The 22,036-nt window shown below is 42.6% G+C and overlaps 2 protein-coding genes across 2 annotated transcripts; both read left to right on the top strand.

The window, feature by feature from the left end:
* The first annotated feature begins 171 nt into the window (after positions 1-171).
* On the top strand, positions 172-3,884 carry LOC110495744. The gene is made up of 5 exons (XM_021571145.2): positions 172-1,179; positions 1,271-1,495; positions 1,646-1,828; positions 2,153-2,369; positions 2,437-3,884. Exons 2-5 carry the CDS (start codon positions 1,274-1,276, stop codon positions 3,447-3,449), a joined length of 1,635 nt encoding a protein of 544 aa, XP_021426820.1. The 5' UTR covers positions 172-1,179; positions 1,271-1,273; the 3' UTR covers positions 3,450-3,884.
* Positions 3,885-13,800: 9,916 nt separating this feature from the next.
* On the top strand, positions 13,801-20,483 carry LOC110513694 (GRB10-interacting GYF protein 2-like). The gene is made up of 4 exons (XM_036952170.1): positions 13,801-14,133; positions 15,108-15,318; positions 17,388-19,163; positions 19,502-20,483. The coding sequence occupies exons 2-4, from the start codon at positions 15,133-15,135 to the stop codon at positions 20,216-20,218; spliced, it is 2,679 nt and encodes an 892-aa protein (XP_036808065.1). The 5' UTR covers positions 13,801-14,133; positions 15,108-15,132; the 3' UTR covers positions 20,219-20,483.
* Positions 20,484-22,036: the final 1,553 nt, after the last annotated feature.

Below are 22,036 nucleotides of genomic sequence, written 5' to 3' on the forward strand. Positions count from 1 at the left end.
CCACCTTGATTTGAAGATCCAACTGAAAGAACTTTGACCCATCTCTTGCAGTGCCGTGTATATAAATGATCCCATGACAATTGGTTGGAATATTGCCATATTCAGGTTCTTTTCAAAAGCAGTGGGAACATAATCTAAGGGGACAACACGGTATCATGCCAATCTGGATGAAACATGGTGAGGAACTGCTTCCTGGGTTTGCTTTGTATCTCCTGATAGGCTAGTTTCTACTCCTAAATGTCTTGTGTGGTAATAAAACGTTTCCTATTTGTACGTTTTCTTTGTTGTAATAAAGTTTCTTTAGAGACTGATAAAGTTGCTTTATTGGGAGGAGAAAAAAAAGGTGGGAGATCTTGCATCAACAATAAATGTCAGTTGTTTTGGGTTTTCACCGAGTCATCTGTTTTTATTCCACCCCTGTGTCCTCGTTGTTGTAGATGCATCAAAAAAACAAATAAAATGAATTCACTACTTTTGCCAAGATATTTAGTTCTTTCAACACCTTTAGAGGCTTCTAGTTCCCATCACCTCAATTAGTTTGCGCGCTCTTGCACTGCTGAAGATGAGGGCAAAGGATGTGTGTGTGTGTGTGTGTGTGTCTATAGGCAGAACAGCCAGAAAACATTCCTCCTCATCCACAGGTCTTTTTATCACCATTCTGTGTTCTGACAAGATGGCGTTGACAGACATGGCAGCTCTGCTTCTAGCTCCTAAGCAACTTTGCAGTATTTTTTTTGTTTTGTTTTTGTGACAAGCATTTCGCTGCACCCGCAATAACATCTGCTAAATATGTGTATGTGACCAATAACATTTGTTTTAGGGTGCCATTTCTGCACACACACCCCTCTAGGCTGTTTGAACTCAGGCGGTGGTCTGCCAGATGAAGGCCGTTCAAAGCTGACTTCTATCAGTCCTTCCCAGTGCCTTTGTAGTGTGGAGACTCAGCAACAGGTGACATTTAGAGCTGAAAACCATTGACAACTTTGAACGCTCGCCGCTACCCACGCCTGCCCTTCACCTGAGACAGGACACACGCTCCTCGTACAGGAGAGGTAGAACGGAGTGAGATGGACCGAAGAGGATGTGTATCAGTGTCCAGTCGGCTGAAGTTGTCTGCTGCCAATATGTGATGTCTGGAGTGAAACCTTAACAATCAACGCAGGACCTCAGACAACCCAGGTACGTTTGGATGCTAACTCACTATTTGACTTTCACCTGTCTGACTGCCTCTCTCTTTTTCTTACCATCTCTACCTTTTCCTCTCCTCCAGACCATGTCGGTCCCCCAGGACCTCCTGCCAGACGGCAGTCCCCTGATTGGAGCAGCGAGGCTGGGGAAGCTTCGCCTCGTTAGGCTGCTCCTGGAGGGGGGTGCCCAGGTCAACGAGAGAAACCCAGGAGGAGAGACTCCTCTCCTGGCTGCGTGTAAAGCCCTGAGAGGGGAACCCACTGGACCTGGAACCCTGAAACTGCTCAGATACCTACTAGACAACCAGGTCTGTGTCTGCTTTTAAAGGAGAGTTCTGTAGGTTTAATTTCCCTTGTGGGATTCTATCCTATTCTAAACAGGCCCTGTGTGTGTGTGTGTGTGTGTGTGTGTGCGCGCCTACCTACATCCTAACCCCATCCTATCTTTCCCCACCCAGGCAGACCCTAATGCCCAGGACCGGTCAGGCCGTACAGCTCTGATGTATTCCTGTATGGAGAGGGCTGGAGCTCAGCTAGCCTCTACTCTCCTCTCAGCTGGAGCTGACCCCAGTATGGAGGACTACTCTGGAGCTTCAGCTATGGTCTACGCTATTAACGCACAGCACCAGCCTACACTACAGGTCAGGAGGGAGGGGTGTGTGTGTGTGGTTAACTATACTTGTGAGGACCAGTAGTCCCCACAAGAATAGTAAACAAACACAAGAATAGTAAACAAACATTTGACCAACTGGGGACATTTTGTTGGTCCCCACAAGGTCAAACACTATTTCTAGGGGGTTTAGGGTTAAGGTTAGAATTAGGTTTAGAGTTAGATTTTTGGGTTAAGGTTCGGTTAAGGGTATGGGTTAGGGAAAATAGTGTTTAGTGTGTCCCCAAAAGGTTAGTTATACAAGACCGTGTGTGTGTGTGGTGAAATGATTATAACTGACCATTACATACCCCAGGTGCTACTGGACGCATGCCGCGCCAAAGGCCGTGACATCATCATCATCACCACGGAGATGGGTGTGAGCGGAGGACCGGTGACGAGGCGCTACCTGAACGTTCTGCCGTCTCCCGATGCATCACCTGTCACCTGCATGTCACCCTCTGACATCATCATCAAGACGGGCTCACCCAACTCACTTGAGGGAGAGAATGTGTTCAATTTCAGAGGATCAGGTTAGAGGGAGGGAGGGAAGGTGTTAAACATCAGGAACCTGTCTCATCCTTTCTTATCTCATCCTAGGTAAGAGGGGGAGTGGCAGCAGCAGCAGCAGATTCTCCCCATGTGAGCTGAGTCCAGTGGACCAGTCCTGTATCACCCCTCCCAGACAGCGACAGTGGTCTGAACCATGGCTAGCTATTCACAATCTGGCTCGACTTAACAAGGTCTACCAAGAGGGAAGGAGGGAAAGGAAGGTAGAGGAAGAGGGAGGAGAGGAAGGAGGAAAGGGAGAAAAAGCTTCTCTTCATCACGACTTTAAGAAGGAAAGGAGGGAGAAGGCCGAGCTAGAGGAAGAGGTGGGAGATGACAAGGAGAGTCGATCTGTCCATCTTTACCATAACGAGACCTCTTCTGGGGCCTCTTGTTCTCTCCTCTTTCCCACAGAGGAGCACCTTTCCCAGGCAGCCCAGAGCAGACTGTCCCCTGAGAGGAGGCTAGCCCCTGGAGGTTCCACCTTGGATTTATACAGAGAACACCCCAGTACTCAAACTGCTTTACATTGTAGAGGGGGATCTAATGTCATCGGAGGCGACCCAATGACCCGGAAGTGCTCTGTGGACAAACTTCCTCCCTGCTCTCCCTCTCGCTGGCAGGGAGCTCGTAGGAACACCCTCCCTTCCTTGACTCCAGCTCCACCCCTTCTTCACCTGCCTCCCCTATCGTGTTATGAGTCTCACCTACAGGTCCCGCCCCTTGGCCTACCTGTTGCAGGTGTAGGCATGGTGTGTCGGATGCAGCTGCCCTCCCCCTCTTCCCCTCTTTCTCTCACTCCGCCCCTTTCTCGCACTCTCTCCTCCTCCCCTGCTCTTCCCTTTAAAACAATATTTAGACCGGGCTTTCTGCCTCCTCTATCCCTCTCCTCCACCTCCTCGTCCTCCTTTGTTCCCCCTCTCCCTCCCTCCAGTGAGAGGCCACCTCGACGTCACTCTATCCAGCTGGAGCCGCTGAGAGGAGAGGGGGAGGAGGAGAGGAGGAGGAATAGAGGAAGAACAGAGGAGATAAGAGGGAGAGGAGGAAAGGAGGAGCGGGAGTGAGACCCTATGTTAGTTGTTGTGGTGTGATATGTGTAGTTACTTGTAATAACCTCTAGAGCATGCTGGACACTTATTTAGTGCTTTCTGACCTGCATGTGTGGATTCATATCAACAGTCTAAAGCAGTAATCTCCAATCCAAAGAATTAGTTGGAATCATTTGTTTATTAGATATTTCCTATTTATACTGTATGGATATAAAACCCATCCTTTATTCACTTGTGTTGTAGCGTTTTCCCCAAACTGAAAGTTGTCGCTGTCACTGAACTTTAGTCTGTCTTGCTTTATGATAGTCACATGCCCCTACCTTTACAAGAAGTTAGTCAGTATTCTTAGTGAGGGCTTTAAAGCAAATGTTAATTTGACTGTGTACTTTATCTACAGGATTCCGCTAACGTAGGCTAATGTGATTAGCATGAGGTTGTAAGAAACAAAAACAAATCACAGGACATATCTGATATTCTTGCTAATCTAACTGCACTGTCCAATTTACAGTAGCTATATTACAGTGAAGGAATAACCATGCTATTTGAGGAGAGTGCACAATTATGAACTTGAAAATGTATGAATTAACCGATTAGGCACATTTGGGCAGTCTTGATAAAACATTTTTAATAGAGATATGCAATAGTTCATTGGATCATTTTAAAACTTTGCACATACACTGCTGTCATCTAGTGGCCAAAGTCTAAATTGCACCTGGGCTAGAATAATTCATTTTGGCCTTTCTCTTGCATTTCAAAGATGATGGTACAAAAAAAACGGTTGTTTAATGTCTTTCACCAGATCTAATGTGTTATATTCTCCTACATTAATTTCACATTAACACAAACTTCAAAGTGTTTCCTTTCAAATGGTATCAAGAATATACATATCCTTGCTTCAGATCCTGAGCTACAGGCAGTTAGATTAGGGTATGTACTAATTTTGGCATTTGATCTCGTAACAGGGGTGGGTAATTCCAGTCCTGGAGGGCCTGATTGGTGTCACAGTTTTGCCCCAGCTCACACACATGACTCCAATAATCACCTAATCATGATCTTCAGTTTAGAATGCAATTTGATGAATCAGCTGTGTTTGCTAGGGATGGAGAAAAAGTGTGACATCAATCAGGCCCTCGAGGACTGGAGTTGCCCACCCTTGCAGAATTCACTCTTCTTTTCCCACTCACATGTTTGACAAAAGCTGATAATCAGATAAATTGAAGCGCTGTACCAACATGTACAAATGACGGAGTCAATGCAATCGTGCATTAGATGACGCATTCAGAGTACTGCGTTTATGTGCTAGCCGGAACTAAGAAACTCGGAAATGTCAGACTTGCTTACTGGTTGTAGTTATATACGTGTCGCATTCAACGAATCAGCAAGTCGGACATTCCAGAGTTTCCTATTTCCGACTAGCATGTGAAGGCTGCATACTTTCTAAATTTCACATACTATAAAACATATTTTTTGCATACTATTTAGTATGCTAATATTGGTATTCTGATACTGCCTCTTTCTCTCACACACTGAGCACGAGGACAGTCATCTCCATTATGACCACAGCTTCCTCTGACCTGGCAGAGCACCTGTCCTGTTCCATCTGCACAGAGATCTACACTGAGCCTGTGTCTCTGAGCTGTCTGCCTAGCACACCTTGGAGATGGCTCCAAGACAGCCGGAATGCTGAACACCAGCTCTGGTCAGAGCCAGAAACTTCCAGATCAACAGACTGATCAGGAATGTGGCCTACCAGCTGAAACTGGAGAGAGATCCTAAAAGATAGAGGCTCGGGAGACGGACAGTAATCTGATCTGCAGAGATGGGAGAGACAACAGAGGACACACATTCCAACCTATAAGAGAAGCACATAAGGATCTGAAAAAAAGAGGTAGCCTCAGATGTATGCTGCTTCAAGAAGGACATTAGTGTGCTGGAATAGGAGGAGCAGCAACGAGAAATGTCTCAAACAAACGAGACGTCAGATCATCTCAAAGCCCAGGTCAGGGGTGAGTTTGAGGATCAATAAAGAGCAACTTAGAGTTAAAGAGGAGGCAATCAAATATGTGGAAAAGGAAGGTTGCCTGGTTGACAAGGAGATGGTACTTTCCAGGCTGGAGGAAGAGCTCTCCATCGTGCTCTGGTGGATGGAGAGGGGCTGCATTGAGATGAGGACTAGGAGGAAGGAGGGTAGAGAAGAACCTGATAGAGGGGAATATGATCAAGAGGAATATGATAAAGAGGAATATGATAGAGAGGAATATGATAATATGATAAAGAGGAATATGATATGATAAAGAGGAATATGATGGAGGGGAATATAATAATATGATAGAGAGGAATATGATAATATGATAAAGAGGAATATGATATGATAAAGAGGAATATGATGGAGGGGAATATAATAATATGATAGAGAGGAATTTGATAATATGATAGAGAGGAATATGATAAAGAGGAATATGATGGAGGGGAATATGATAATATGATAAAGAGGAATATGATGGAGGGGAATATAATAATATGATAAAGAGGAATATGATAGAGAGGAATATGATGGAGGGGAATATAATAATATGATAAAGAGGAATATGATAATATGATAAAGAAGAATATGATAATATGATAAAGAGGAATATGATGGAGAGGAATATGATGGAGGGGAATATAATAATATGATAAAGAGGAATATGATAATATGATAATATGATAAAGAGGAATATGATAGAGAGGAATATGATAGAGGAATATGATGGAGGGGAATATAATAATATGATAAAGAGGAATATGATAATATGATAAAGAAGAATATGATAAAGAGGAATATGATAGAGAGGAATATGATAGAGGAATATGATGGAGGGGAATATAATAATATGATAAAGAAGAATATGATAATATGATAGAGAGGAATATGATAGAGGAATATGATGGAGGGGAATATAATAATATGATAAAGAGGAATATGATAATATGATAAAGAGGAATATGATAGAGAGGAATATGATAAAGAGGAATATGATGGAGGGGAATATAATAATATGATAAAGAGGAATATGATAAAGAGGAATATGATAGAGGGGAATATAATAATATGATAAAGAGGAATATGTGTAAGGGCGTTCGTCTGTAGGAGGAAGAGAAGCGGACCAAAGCGCAGCGTGGTGGTTATTCATGTTTTAATAAATCACTACACATGAAAAAACTAACAAAAACAAGAAATGTGAAAACGCAAAACAGTCCTATCCTGTGACACCAAACACAGTGACAGGAACAATCACCCACAAACACACAGTGAAACCCAGGCTACCTAAGTATGATTCTCAATCAGAGACAACTAATGACACCTGCCTCTGATTGAGAACCATACTAGGCCGAAAACATAGAAATGCCCCAAAACATAGAAAAACAAACAGACTGCCCACCCAACTCACGCCCTGACCATACTAAATAAATACAAAACAACAGAAATAGAGGTCAGAACGTGACAGTACCCCCCCCCAAAGATGCGGACTCCGGCCGCAAAACCTTGACCTATAGGGGAGGGTCTGGGTGGGCGTCTGTCCGCGATGGCGGCTCTGGCGCGGGACGCGGACCCCACTTCACCATTGTTTTAGTCCGCCTTATTGTCCGCCTCCCTGGCTTACTCACCATGGCCACCCCTCTCAATGACCCCACTGGACAGAGGGGCTGCTCGGGACAGAGGGGCAGCTCGGGACAGAGGTGAAGCAGCTGCTCGGGACAGAGGGACAACTGCTCGGGACAGAGGGGCAGCTGCTCGGGACAGAGGGGCGATAGCAGCTCGGGACAGAGGGGCGATAGCAGCTCGGGACAGAGGGGCGATAGCAGCTCGGGACAGAGGGGCGATAGCAGCTCGGGACAGAGGGGCGGCAGCTGCTCGGGACAGAGGGGCGGCAGCTGCTCGGGACAGAGGGACAGCTGCTCGGGACAGAGGGACAGCTGCTCGGGACAGAGGGACAGCTGCTCGGGACAGAGGGGCGGCAGCAGCTTGGGACAGAGGGGCGACAGCTGCTCTGGACAGAGGGGCAGCTGCTCGGGCGGCCCCTGGCTGACTGACGGCACTGGCGGCCCCTGGCTTACTGGCGGCCCCTGGCTGACTGGCGGCACTGGCGGCCCCTGGCTTACTGGCGGCCCCTGGCTTACTGGCGGCACTGGCGGCCCCTGGCTGACTGGCGGCACTGGCGGCCCCTGGCTGACTGGCGGCACTGGCGGCCCCTGGCTGACTGGCGGCCCCTGGCTGACTGGCGGCCCCTGGCTGACTGGCGGCACTGGCGGCCCCTGGCTGACTGGCGGCACTGGCGGCCCCTGGCTGACGGGCGGCACTGGCGGCCCCTGGCTGACGGGCGGCACTGGCGGCTCCTGGCAGACGGGCGGCACTGGCGGCTCCTGGCAGACGGGCGGCACTGGCGGCTCCTGGCAGACGGGCGGCACTGGCGGCTCCTGGCAGACGGGCGGCACTGGCGGCGCTGGAGAGGAAGAAGGCTCTGGAACCGCCGGACTGACGGGCGGCACTGGCGGCGCTGGGCAGACGGGCGGCGTTGGCGGCGCTGGGCTGACGAGCGGCACTGGTGGCGCTGGAGAGGAGGAAGGCTCTGGAAGCGCCGGACTGAGTAGCTCTCGTAGCGCCGAACAGGCGGGAGACTCCGGCAGCGCTGGAGAGGAGGAAGGCTCTGGTAGCGCCGGAGAGGCGGGAGACTCCGGCAGCGCTGGAGAGGAGAGAGCCCCTGCAAGGATGGGCCGGAGAGACAGCCTGGTACGGGGAGCTGCCACCGGAGGGCTGGTGCGTGGAGGTGGTGACGGATAGACCGGGCCGTGCAGGCGCACTGGAGCTCTTGAGCACCGAGCCTGCCCAACCTTACCCGGTTGAATGGTCCCGGTCGCCCTGCCAGTGCGGCGAGGTGGAATAGCCCGCACTGGGCTATGCAGGCGAACCGGGGACACCGTGCGCAAGGCTGGTGCCATGTAAGCCGGCCCAAGGAGACGCACTGGAGACCAGATGCGTAGAGCCGGCTTCATGGCACTTGGCTCGATGCCCACTCTAGCCCGGCCGATACGCGGAGCTGGAATGTACCGCACCGGGCTGTGCACCCGCACTGGGGACACCGTGCGCTCCACAGCATAACACGGTGCCTGCCCGGTCTCTCTAGCCCCCCGGTAACCACAGGAAGTTGGCTCAGGTCTCCTACCTGGCGTAGCCATACTCCCTGTTAGCCCCCCCCCAAGAAATTTTTGGGGCTGACTCCCGGGCTTCCTTGCCAACCGTGTTCCCTCATATCGCCGGCTCCTCTCTCCGGCTGCCTCTGCTCTCCTCGCTGCCTCCACCTGTTCCCATGGAAGGCGATCCTTTCCCGCCAGGATCTCCTCCCATGTGTAGCAACCCTTGCCGTCCAACACATCATCCCAAGTCCATTCCTCCTTGTGCCGCTGTTGCCCGTTACCACGCCGCTTGGTCCTGTTGCGGTGGGTGATTCTGTAAGGGCGTTCGTCTGTAGGAGGAAGAGAAGCGGACCAAAGCGCAGCGTGGTGGTTATTCATGTTTTAATAAATCACTACACATGAAAAAACTAACAAAAACAAGAAATGTGAAAACGCAAAACAGTCCTATCCGGTGACACCAAACACAGTGACAGGAACAATCACCCACAAACACACAGTGAAACCCAGGCTACCTAAGTATGATTCTCAATCAGAGACAACTAATGACACCTGCCTCTGATTGAGAACCATACTAGGCCGAAAACATAGAAATGCCCCAAAACATAGAAAAACAAACATAGACTGCCCACCCAACTCACGCCCTGACCATACTAAATAAATACAAAACAACAGAAATAGAGGTCAGAACGTGACAATATGATAGAGAGGAATATAATAATATGATAAAGAGGAATATGATGGAGAGGAATATGATGGAGGGGAATATAATAATATGATGAAGAGGAATATGATAATATGATAAAGAAGAATATGATAATATGATAAAGAGGAATATGATGGAGGGGAATATGATAATATGATAAAGAAGAATATGATAATATGATGGAGAGGAATATGATGGAGGGGAATATAATAATATGATAAAGAGGAATATGATGGAGGGGAATATAATAATATGATAGAGAGGAATATGATAATATGATAAAGAGGAATATGATGGAGAGGAATATGATGGAGGGGAATATAATAATATGATAAAGAGGAATATGATGGAGGGGAATATAATAATATGATAGAGGGGAATATGATAATATGATAAAGAGGAATATGATAGAGGGGAATATAATAATATGATAGAGAGGAATATGATAATATGATAAAGAGGAATATGATGGAGGGGAATATAATCATATGATAAAGAGGAATATGATGGAGGGGAATATAATAATATGATAGAGAGGAATATGATAATATGATAAAGAGGAATATGATGGAGGGGAATATGATGGAGGGGAATATAATAATATGATAAAGAAGAATATGATAATATGATGGAGAGGAATATGATGGAGGGGAATATAATAATATGATAAAGAGGAATATGATGGAGGGGAATATGATAATATGATAGAGAGGAATATGATAATATGATAAAGAGGAATATGATGGAGGGGAATATGATGGAGGGGAATATAATAATATGATAAAGAAGAATATGATAATATGATGGAGAGGAATATGATGGAGGGGAATATAATAATATGATAAAGAGGAATATGATGGAGGGGAATATAATAATATGATAGAGAGGAATATGATAATATGATAAAGAGGAATATGATGGAGGGGAATATGATAGAGAGGAATATGATAATATGATAAAGAAGAATATGATAATATGATGGAGAGGAATATGATGGAGGGGAATATAATAATATGATAAAGAGGAATATGATGGAGGGGAATATAATAATATGATAGAGAGGAATATGATAATATGATAAAGAGGAATATGATGGAGAGGAATATGATGGAGGGGAATATAATAATATGATAAAGAGGAATATGATGGAGGGGAATATAATAATATGATAGAGGGGAATATGATAATATGATAAAGAGGAATATGATAGAGGGGAATATAATAATATGATAGAGAGGAATATGATAATATGATAAAGAGGAATATGATGGAGGGGAATATAATCATATGATAAAGAGGAATATGATGGAGGGGAATATAATAATATGATAGAGAGGAATATGATAATATGATAAAGAGGAATATGATGGAGAGGAATATGATGGAGGGGAATATAATAATATGATAAAGAGGAATATGATGGAGGGGAATATAATAATATGATAGAGGGGAATATGATAATATGATAAAGAGGAATATGATAGAGGGGAATATAATAATATGATAGAGAGGAATATGATAATATGATAAAGAGGAATATGATGGAGGGGAATATAATAATATGATAGAGAGGAATATGATAATATGATAAAGAGGAATATGATGGAGGGGAATATGATGGAGGGGAATATAATAATATGATAAAGAGGAATATGATAGAGAGGAATATGATAATATGATAAAGAGGAATATGATGGAGAGGAATATGATAATATGATAAAGAGGAATATGATATGATAAAGAGGAATATGATAATATGATAGAGAGGAATATGATAATATGATAAAGGGGAATATGATAATATGATAAAGAGGAATATGATAGAGAGGAATATGATAATATGATAAAGAGGAATATGATAGAGAGGAATATGATAATATGATAAAGAGGAATATGATAATATGATAAAGAGGAATATGATGGAGGGGAATATGATAATATGATAAAGAGGAATATGATAGAGAGGAATATGATAATATGATAAAGAGGAATATGATAGAGAGGAATATGATAATATGATAAAGAGGAATATGATAGAGAGGAATATGATAATATGATAAAGAGGAATATGATAGAGAGGAATATGATAATATGATAAAGAGGAATATGATGGAGGGGAATATGATAATATGATAAAGAGGAATATGATAGAGAGGAATATGATAATATGATAAAGAGGAATATGATAGAGAGGAATATGATAATATGATAAAGAGGAATATGATAGAGAGGAATATGATAATATGATAGAGAGGAATATGATAATATGATAAAGAGGAATATGATAGAGAGGAATATGATAATATGATAAAGAGGAATATGATAGAGAGGAATATGATAATATGATAAAGAGGAATATGATGGAGGGGAATATGATAATATGATAAAGAGGAATATGATAGAGAGGAATATGATAATATGATAAAGAGGAATATGATAGAGAGGAATATGATAATATGATAAAGAGGAATATGATAGAGAGGAATATGATAATATGATGGAGAGGAATATGATGGAGGGGAATATAATAATATGATAAAGAGGAATATGATGGAGGGGAATATGATAATATGATAGAGAGGAATATGATAATATGATAAAGAGGAATATGATAATATGATAGAGAGGAATATGATGGAGGGGAATATAATAATATGATAAAGAGGAATATGATAGAGAGGAATATGATAATATGATAAAGAGGAATATGATAATATGATAGAGAGGAATATGATGGAGGGGAATATGATAATATGATAAAGAGGAATATGATAGAGAGGAATATGATAATATGATAAAGAGGAATATGATAGAGAGGAATATGATAATATGATAAAGAGGAATATGATAGAGAGGAATATGATAATATGATAAAGAGGAATATGATAAAGAGGAATATGATAATATGATAAAGAGGAATATGATAATATGATCAAGAGGAATATGATAATATGATAAAGAGGAATATGATGGAGAGGAATATGATAAAGAGGAATATGATAATATGATAAAGAGGAATATGATAGAGGGGAATATGATAGAGGGGAATATGATAGAGGGGAATATGATGGAGAGGGATATAATAAAATGATAAAGAGGAATATGATAGAGGGGAATATGATGGAGGGGAATATGATGGAGGGGAATATGATAGAGGGGAATATGATAGAGGGGAATATGATAGAGGGGAATATGATGGAGAGGAATATGATGGAGGGGAATATGATGGAGAGGAATATGATAGAGGGGAATATGATGGAGAGGAATATGATGGAGGGGAATATAATAATATAAAAAAGAGGAGTATGATAATATGATAAAGAAGAATATGATAGTATGATAAAGAGGAATATGATGGAGAGGAATATGATAATATGATAAAGAAGAATATGATAGTATGATAAAGAGGAATATGATAGAGAGGAATATGATAATATGATAAAGAAGAATATGATAGTATGATAAAGAGGAATATGATGGAGGGGAATATGATAATATGATAAAGAAGAATATGATAGTATGATAAAGAGGAGTATGATAGAGAGGAATATGATAATATGATAAAGAGGAATATGATGGAGAGGAATGTGACAGAGAGGATTTGTTTGATTAGATCACTTTAAGATTTAAAACCTGTTAAACTGACAGTCCCTGAAACACAACTACCTTAATAAAATGTGTCCCTCTTGACTGATGACTAAAGCCATAGTGAAACTGCAAAATGGGGGTCAGATCAACTGTTCATTGTGAAATGTATGTGTTCAATCTCATACATTTGCTCTGTATATATTTTCTGCTTTGAATGTAATTGTATCTGTTTGATATGATAGATGAGAATATGATAGATAGGAATATGATCGAGAATGAATGGAGGAATGTGTGACGCTCTTGAGTCTGATTGGTTAGATCAACTGGAAAGACATGGATAAGAAACATTTCAAACAAGTTTTTAAACAATGGGACCTGTTGGCAGGTCTAAAACTACTGTTCTATAGTCAGCTGATATTGATTTCCTTAATAATAAATTGAACTACAATGCAAGAATTCAGGGACACCTACTCTTCAATCAAATGTTTCAGGCCTAGATAATTACACACCCAGCACATCTTATTTCTCTACCAGCATGCGAACCGTGAAGATCCCTCAACTGCAACAGCTCTAGTTGTTTTAACCGATCAATGGATCAGGTCACTTGACCAAAATAAGCTGCTTCTTGATTTTAGTGCAACATTTGACCTTGTTGATCATATGGCTAATAGCTGAGGCCATTGAGGAGAGATGTTTTCTTAAACACTCACTGAGGTGTCACAGTCTACAGAATACCTGTTTTACTGTATGTAGTAAGGTAGCCTAAATATTTTATTAATGATGAAGATTTTGATGAGCAACACTGACATTAGCGGAAGGCTAAGGTCAAACAAATAACCTAAGTAAACCTGGATGCTAGTTGTGAAATCTAAAACATATTCAATTTGAAATAGGCAAAACACCTGTACTATGAATGGTCAACAATTTAATAAGAGGTAGAGCATTTTATTTTAATAAAACATTTGGTTACATGGATTCAATGTAAATATTACATATGACTGTGCTCAACAGGTTAAAAAAAAGGGAATTGTTCTAGCATTTGATTACACATGAGAGCTTCTGTGGGTAGTCATAGCAATGGGGCCTTCATTGTGACATCACAAGATTCTGATTCTGGGAGGTTAGCTGTTGCACAGACAAACAGAACAGTGCAAAGAGACTGATTCAACTAACCACTGACAGATTATTCATGTCCTATTTCATTAGCAAGAGAACACGCTGCTTACTTGAGAGGTAGGTTGTAATATAACTTACTGTTTAACTATGTTTCTGAAGAATAACTACTTTTTAAATGACTTGTGTACTAACATGACCCTTTAAGTAGGCCTGACATGTAATCATGGTGACAGTTTGCTTGAATCAGTTTTTTTGTGAGAAAAATGTTCATCCTGACAACTGAGATGGCATGTTACAGTTGTTGTAGTCAGCCAGCCTAATGGCAAATACATTCTATTGATGAAAGAAAACCGCATCTCTGTGTTAATCCCCAACATACATTGTAATCAATTATCTCTAAAAATATGTAACACAAGGGTAGGTTGTGTAAAAAACAAGTAGGCGAACTTGGCTAACTTGTAGTTGCTAATTTTAAAAAAATATTCAGATTTTCTTGATTAAATGGTCATCCATTTCAAATGGTTGAATTGATAGACCTCATTAAATTGAGTTGCACTCAGAGGCACTCAAAGAGAAGACTGGAGTGATTCAAATAGATGAAACTGTACAACAAGTTTGGTCCATGATGGAAATAGTCACTTTCTTCCCCCAAAACCTTTTTGAATGATATTATATAAGTGATTAGTGTGGTTTGTGAGAACCAGGGCCAATATGGAGTGGCGTTACATGAGGGGGTTGAATAAGGCTCAATAGTAAGGTACAGAGAGAGCCTGAAGTTTGATTGTTAAAGTCTATGTTGTGCTTTCTCATCTCCAATGGCAACGCCTTGCATCACAATGAAGATGTCATGAAGGATATTGTGCACATAATGATAGGAACAGCCAAAATTGATTCATTTGAACTTGGTCGCTTTTCCAGTAGCCAACTTTTTACTAATAATTCAGATAGGCCTATTGCGTAATCATCTCTGGAATGGGATTGTCACTTGCTTAATTGTAAGTAAAGGGGAAGAAATGTGAGCACATCGTAAAGAGATGTATTATTCTTTGGTTAGCAACACACCACTTACTACAACGTTATGTATTTTCCAGACTTATTGTTAGCTAGGAGGAAGACATGGAGGATTCAACGCTGACACAGAGGAGGGCTGAGTGTCAGTTGAAGGATAGGGAGATCCAGACAGACTACATGATGGAGCTGGGAGCCAGGTTGGTTCTGGTGAGACAGATCCAGAGGGAGCAGGAGAAGGAGATGAAGAGGATTTGGTTTGAGACGAGGAAAATGCCAAGCCTGATTGAGGAGGTAACAAGACCAACTTTGACAAAGTCGACTAGAGTTCTGTTGAACAATATTGATTCAATCAAATATATGTCAATATACTGGCAAAATGTGCCATATGCCATTGAACGTAAGCTAACAGTATTTTGTCTGATAACTTTTCTTGTGTTGTATTGTGTATGTCTCTGAGTATTGTTATGTACATAGTCCTCAGTTCTTATGGTTGCCTTGTCTTTAAAACAAATTAAATAACAAGACCAAGCGATCTCTCATAGACCTTCAAATCAGGATAATGTAGTTGTCTGACCTAGCTACCTTAAGTTGAATGCACTAACGGTAAATTGTTCTGGACAAAAGCTTCTGCTAAATGTCTAAAATGTCAAATGTTGTGCTGGGTGTAGTGCATGTATTTTTACACTTAGTTGACCCGTTAGCTAGAAGACCCAGGGTTGGTACAGACTGGTGCAGAGCATCTGAGAGGACACTAGATATATACAGGGTCTTAGGAAAGTATTCAGACACCTTTACTTATTCCACCTGTTGTTACTTTACATCCTCATTCTAAAATGGATTAAATAAAATAAAGATTCTCAGCAATCTACACATAATACCCCACAATTACAATGCGAAAAAACTGTGTTACATTTGTATTGAAAATGTATTACATTTAAAAACAGAAATACTTTATTTACATAAGTATACAGACCCTTTGCTATGAGTCTCGAAATTGAGCTCAGGTGCATCCTGTTTCCATTGATCGTCCTTTCGATGTTTCTTACAACTTGATTGGACTTGTTGTAAATGAAATTGATATGACATGATTTGGAAAGGCACACACCTGTCTATATAAGGTCCCACAGTGGACAGTGCATGCCAGATCAAATACCAAACCATGAGGTAGAAGGGATTGTCCGTAAAGCTCCGAGACAGGATTGTGTCGAGAAACAGATGTCCGCAGCATTGAAGGTCCCCAAGAACACAGTGACCTCCATCATTCTTAAATAGAAGAAGTTTGGAACCACCAAGACTCTTCCTAGAGCTGGACGCCCGGCAAGCTGAGCATTCGGAGGAGAAGGGTCTTAGTCGGGGAGGTGACCAAGAACCCGATAGTGACTGACAGAGCACAAGAGTTCCTCTGTGGAGATAGGAGAACCTTCCAGAAGGACAACCATCTCTGCAGCACTTCACCAATCAGGCCTTTACGGTAGATTTGCCAGATGGAAGCCACTCCTCAGTAAAAGGCACATGACAGCCCACTTGGAGTTTCCCAAAAGGCACCCATTGACTCTCAGACCATGAGAAACAAGATGCTCTGGTCTGGAGGAAATCTGGCACCTACGGCACAGTCAAGCACGGTGGTGGCAGCATCATGCTGTGGGGATGTTTTTCAGCGGCGTGGACTAAGAGACTAGTCAGGATCGAGGCAAAGATGAACGGAGCACAGAGAGATCCTTGAAGAAAACCTGCTCCAGAGCGCTCAGGACCTCAGACTGGGGGCGATGGGTCACCTTACAACAGAACAACGACCCTAAGCACAAGCCAAGACAACGCAGGAGTGACTTTGGGACACGTCTCTGAATGTCCTTGAGTGGCCCAGCCAGAGCCCGGACTTGAACCGGATCGAACATCTATGGACAGACCTGAAAATAGCTGTGCCGCAACTCTCCCCATCCAACCTAACAGAGCTTGAGAGGATCTGCAGAGAAGAATGGGAGAAAGTCCCCAAACACAAGTATGCCGAGTGTGTAGCGTAATACCCAAGAAGATTCTATGCTGTAATCGCTGCCAACGGTGCTTCAACAAAGTACTGAATACGAAAGCATATTCCCATTATTTTTATTTTAAATTAATTTGGAACGATTCTGTTCTTGCTTTGTCAATATGGGGTATTTTGTGTAGATTGATGACTGAAAAAAATTATTTAATCAATTTTAGAATAAGGCTGAGGTAACAAAATGTGGAAGAAGTGAAAGGGTCCGAATGCTTTCCGAAGGCACTGTATATGTGATGTAAAAGTAAATAGAGTTCACTCATAAAGAATGTATGTACTGAATGTGATCACTTTCATCATGTCTGTTTCTTTTCTCCTGCAGAATGTGAGAGATGTGACCAAACGTCCACTCACTGAGTTCATGGCTCCCTGTATTGACTCCCTCCCACCACTGGCTTTCACCAATCGGAGGCCAATACCAACCATGTTGCATCCCCCCTCTCCATTGGTCATACGCACTCAGGATGCACAGCGATTCATTGTATTTTCCTACTTTGTCCCTGCTGAGTGCCCAGTTTCCACAGAGGCCACAGCAGATGTATCTGCTGGTAGAAGAGAGGACTTGTCGACAGATACACATCTTTCCTCAATGCTGCATCGATACCTGCCACACTTCTTTAACGATGACTCCATTCCACCACAGCAGACAGTAGAGGGAACCACTGAGGACTCAGATTCTCCAGTGGCAATATCTAATATCAAGGAAGAGGACAGATTCTATCCTTTCTCCCTCCCACCACTGGCTCAGCGGTTCATTGGCAATTCATTCAAAGTCCCGGAAACCTCCCAGCCTGCTGTTTCAGCCACGGAGTGCCGAGTTGCCACAGTGGACACTGCAGATACAGCCACTGTCAAGAGAGAGAACCGATGGGCAGCTACAATTCTTCCTTCAGTGCTGCCTCCATGCCTGCCACCAGTCGTTGACGATGACTTCATGCCTCCAGAGCACACAGTAGAGGAATCCTATGTGGTCTCATTTGCTACAGAGGCCACTTCAGGCACAGCTACTGTTGATGGAGTGGACAGATCAGCAGCTAAATGCCCTGTCCCAATGCTGCCTCCAAGTCTGCCACGTGTCTTTGACGACAAACTGTCAGGGGCGGCAGTAGAGGGAACCAACAAGTGTCCAGTTGCCAGTGAAACAACCAATGATGTGTCCACTCACCTCAAAGAGGACATGGGAGCTGATCAAAGCCCTCCTGACCCTGCAGCACTGCCTCCAAGCTCGCCATGTATCTGTGACTCTGACCACAAACTGACCAAGGAGGAAAAAGAGGATGTACCCGAGTCCTCCCTTGCCACAGAGATCGCTGTAGGCACATCCATTGTCCAGGGAGAGGACCTGGATAAAAGCCCTGCTCCAAGGCTGCCTCCAAGCTTGTCACACGTTTTGGACAATGACCATAAGCAGCCAGAGGAGACGATAGAGGAAGCCACTGAGTGCTCAGTCGCCGCAGAGGCATCAGTTGCTAATAGAGAGGATCCATCAGCAGCCACAGGTCTTCCCTTAGTGCTGCCTTCAAGCCTGCAACTTGTCTTTGACAATGACTACAAACTACCAGAGGAGGCAGTAGAGGGCACCAGCAAGTGTCCAGTTGCCCGTGAAGCAGTCGCTTCCGTGTCCACTGTCCTCCAAGAGGAGTTTTTGGCTGAAAAATGTCCTCCTGCACCCACAGCACTGTCTCTAAGGCTGCCCTGCACCCACAACATTGACCACAAACAGCCAGAGGAGACCGTTGAGAACACCACAGAGTGCTCAGTTGACATAGAGGAAAGTGCAGTTGCATCCACTGTCAAGAGAGAGGAAATGATGGGTGATAAAAGCCCTGTCCATGCACTTCCTCCAAGCCTGGCATGCATCCATGACAAGGACCCCAAGCAGCCAGATCAGAAAGGAAGGGGCACTACTGTGGAGGTGGATATCTGCCCTCACGCTCAACAGCTGGTCTCAGATGCTAACTTAACTCTGGCAACCCGCAATGATGAGCTGCCCAACCCTCTGATCTGCGTAGTCACTAAGATGCCTGTTAGAGTTGGAGCATCCATATGCAGGACAGAGGATGAGGAACCCAGGCCCTGGACCCTGGAAGAGGTAAAGGTAGGTGTCGAATTTCACCTTACTACTTTACAGGGATGGTGGTCATTTCCATTTCAATTCAATGCGTTGAAGAGAATTGGAATCTTAGAGTCTTTTGATTGGAATTGAAATGGAATTGACACCAACCCTGCTGCTCTTTGCTCATAGTATAAAACATCACCCCTCACTAGGGTTAGCATTTGTATTACTTTTAGTATGGACCCAGGAAATATCTATAGGTATTGTATAATCTAATGGGGTGCCCCTTGTGGCCATCATTGTATGTTGATCACTCAGTTGTGTATTGAATGTGCTACATTGGAACAATATTACATCTAGAGTCAATGTCTTCCTGTTAGGATCATTGGATAGGCATTGAAATTGAGAGTGAAGAGAGGAGCGTCACTGAGGAGGTGAGCCCGAGGGAGGGATTGAAGAGTGAGGCGGATTGTGCCCATTCCAAGTGCTCTATTGGGAAGGTTTCAACAGAGAGAGCAGAAACCATCCTGGGAAGAGTGGGCTTTCTGCTCATGAACCAAATGCAGAAAATCCCATTTTTGAAGATGGAGGAAAAAGAGAAAAATAAGAAACTGAATAAGAAGTTGAAAGATGAAGAGAAAGAGAGAAAGGAGATAAAACACAAGGAGGAGGAGCAAAAAAAGAGGGAGAAGAAAGAGATGAAGGAGAGAGAGAAAGAGCAGAAGAAAGTCATGAAGGCTGAGAAGAAGAGGGAGAAGTTAGAACAGAAAAAGAGAGAGAAGGAAAGAAAAGAGAAGGAAAAGGCAGAGAAAAAGAGGTTAGAGGGGCTGATGAAGATACATAATGACATGATAAAAGACAGAATTAAGAAAGAGAAGAAGTGTTCTGAGGAGCTGAAAAAGAGAGAGAAAGCTCAAGCTGCATTCTTGGAGATGGAGAGAAAGATTCAAGAAAAGGAGGAGAAGAAGAGAGAAAAGATGAGGAGAGAGGAGAGGAAGAGACTGGAGGAGAAGAAAAAGAGGGAACCAGCTGGAGGTGGAACTGAGACGGTGATAGAAGAGCAGGGAAGGGATGAAAGCTTGAAGATGGATGAGTAGACTGGGTAATAGAGAGTAGGGAGGGAGGGATATGGTATTTTTGCATGCAATGAAAGAACGAAGCATTTAAAAATAAAATAAAAAATGTTTACTCTGTTTGATTTTTGTTAAGGCATACTGTACAACACTTTATAAACACAAAATGTTGACTTTTCACACATCTGGGGAGTGTTTAATGATGAGGAGTTGAGGAAGAACAGGGGGGGAGTTGGAGGGTGGAGAGGAATATGATACAGAGGAATTTGATAGAAGGAATATGATATTTTATTTTATTTCATTCGGCATGTCAGTTCAGAACAAATTCTTATTTACAATGACGGCCTACCAAAAGGCAAAAGGCCTCCTGTCTGGGATTAAAAATAAATAAATAAACTTAAAACATAGGACAAAACACACATCACGACAAGTGAGACAACACAACACTTTAACCTCTTTCAGCTAGGGGGCACTATTTTTATGTTTGGAAAAAGAACGTTCCCAAAGTAAACGGCCTATTTCTCAGGCCCATATGCTAGAATATGCATATAATTGACAGATTAGGATAGAAAACACTCTAAAGTTTCCAAAACTGTCAAAATATTGTCTGTGAGTATAACAGAACTGATATTGCAAGCGAAAACCTGATGAAAATAAAACCAGGAAGAGGCCTCTATTTTGAAAGCTATATGTTCCATAGCCTGCCTTCGCTCCATTTAAAGGGATATCAACCAGATTCCCTTTCCTATCGCTTCCTCAAGGTGTCAACAGTCTTTAGACATAGTTTCAGGCTTTTATTTTGAAAAATGAGCGAGCAAGATAACATTGCGTAGTGGATAGCTGGGTGTTCGCATGAGTTTTGCTTGCGCAACAGAGTGGTGCAGCCATTGACTCTCCCTCTCCTACTGAAAAAGAGACAGTGCCGGTTGATATATTATCGATTATATACTTTAAAATCAACCTGAGGATTGATTATAAAAAACGTTTGACATGTTTCTGTGGACATTACGGATTCTATTTGGAATTTGTCTGCGTTGTTGTGACCGCTCGAGCCTGTGGATTTCTGAACACAACGCGCCAAACAAACTGAGGTATTTTGGATATAAAAATAATCTTTATGGAACAAAAGGAACATTTATTGTGTAACTGGGAGTCTCGTGAGTGAAAACATCCGAAGATCAAAGGTAAGCAATTAATTTTATTGCTTTTCTCATTTTCGTGACCAAGCTACTTTGATGCTAGGTGTCCATAATGTTTTGTCTAGTGATCGATAAACTTACACAAACGCTTGGATTGCTTTCGCTGTAAAGCATATTTTCAAAATCTGACACAACAGACGGATTAACAAAAAGCTAAGCTGTGTTTTGCTATATTGTGATTTCATGAATATAAATATTTATAGTAATATTATTTGAATGTGGCGCTCTGCAATTCAGCGGTTGTTGATGAAAATTATCCTAACGTTAACGGAATGGGTAGCGTCAATTAGTTTTTAACAAGGTAGGCCAGTTGAGAACAAGTTCTCACTTACAACTGCAACCTGACCAAGATAAAACAAATCAGTGCGACAAAAACAACACAGCACATGGGTTAAACAAACGTACAGTTAATAGCATAATAGTAAAAATCTATGTTCAGAGTGTGCAAACGTAATAATATTAATGAGGTAAGGCAAAAAAATAGGTCATAGAGGCGAAATAACTACAAATTATCATTAATACTGGAGTGATAGATGTGCAGAGTATCATGTGCAAGTAGAGATACTGGGGTACAAAAGAGAAAAATAAATAAATAACCGATTTATGATTTTTCAGCACCAATACCGATACCAATTATTGGAGG

The sequence above is a fragment of the Oncorhynchus mykiss genome, chromosome 18 (assembly GCF_013265735.2).
Source record: "Oncorhynchus mykiss isolate Arlee chromosome 18, USDA_OmykA_1.1, whole genome shotgun sequence".
NCBI classification, from domain to species: Eukaryota; Metazoa; Chordata; class Actinopteri; order Salmoniformes; family Salmonidae; genus Oncorhynchus; species Oncorhynchus mykiss.

What these genes read in the sequence shown, in the direction of transcription:
- LOC110495744 (XM_021571145.2), top strand. Translation starts at nt 1,274, where the DNA reads ATGTCGGTCCCCCAGGACCTCCTGCCAGACGGCAGTCCCCTGATTGGA. An exon ending in GATACCTACTAGACAACCAG is followed by an intron (nt 1,496 to 1,645) that starts GTCTGTGTCTGC and finishes TTCCCCACCCAG; the next exon opens with GCAGACCCTAATGCCCAGGA. An exon ending in AGCACCAGCCTACACTACAG is followed by an intron (nt 1,829 to 2,152) that starts GTCAGGAGGGAG and finishes TACATACCCCAG; the next exon opens with GTGCTACTGGACGCATGCCG.
- LOC110513694 (XM_036952170.1), top strand. Translation starts at nt 15,133, where the DNA reads ATGGAGGATTCAACGCTGACACAGAGGAGGGCTGAGTGTCAGTTGAAG. An exon ending in TGCCAAGCCTGATTGAGGAG is followed by an intron (nt 15,319 to 17,387) that starts GTAACAAGACCA and finishes TTTCTCCTGCAG; the next exon opens with AATGTGAGAGATGTGACCAA. An exon ending in GGACCCTGGAAGAGGTAAAG is followed by an intron (nt 19,164 to 19,501) that starts GTAGGTGTCGAA and finishes TCTTCCTGTTAG; the next exon opens with GATCATTGGATAGGCATTGA.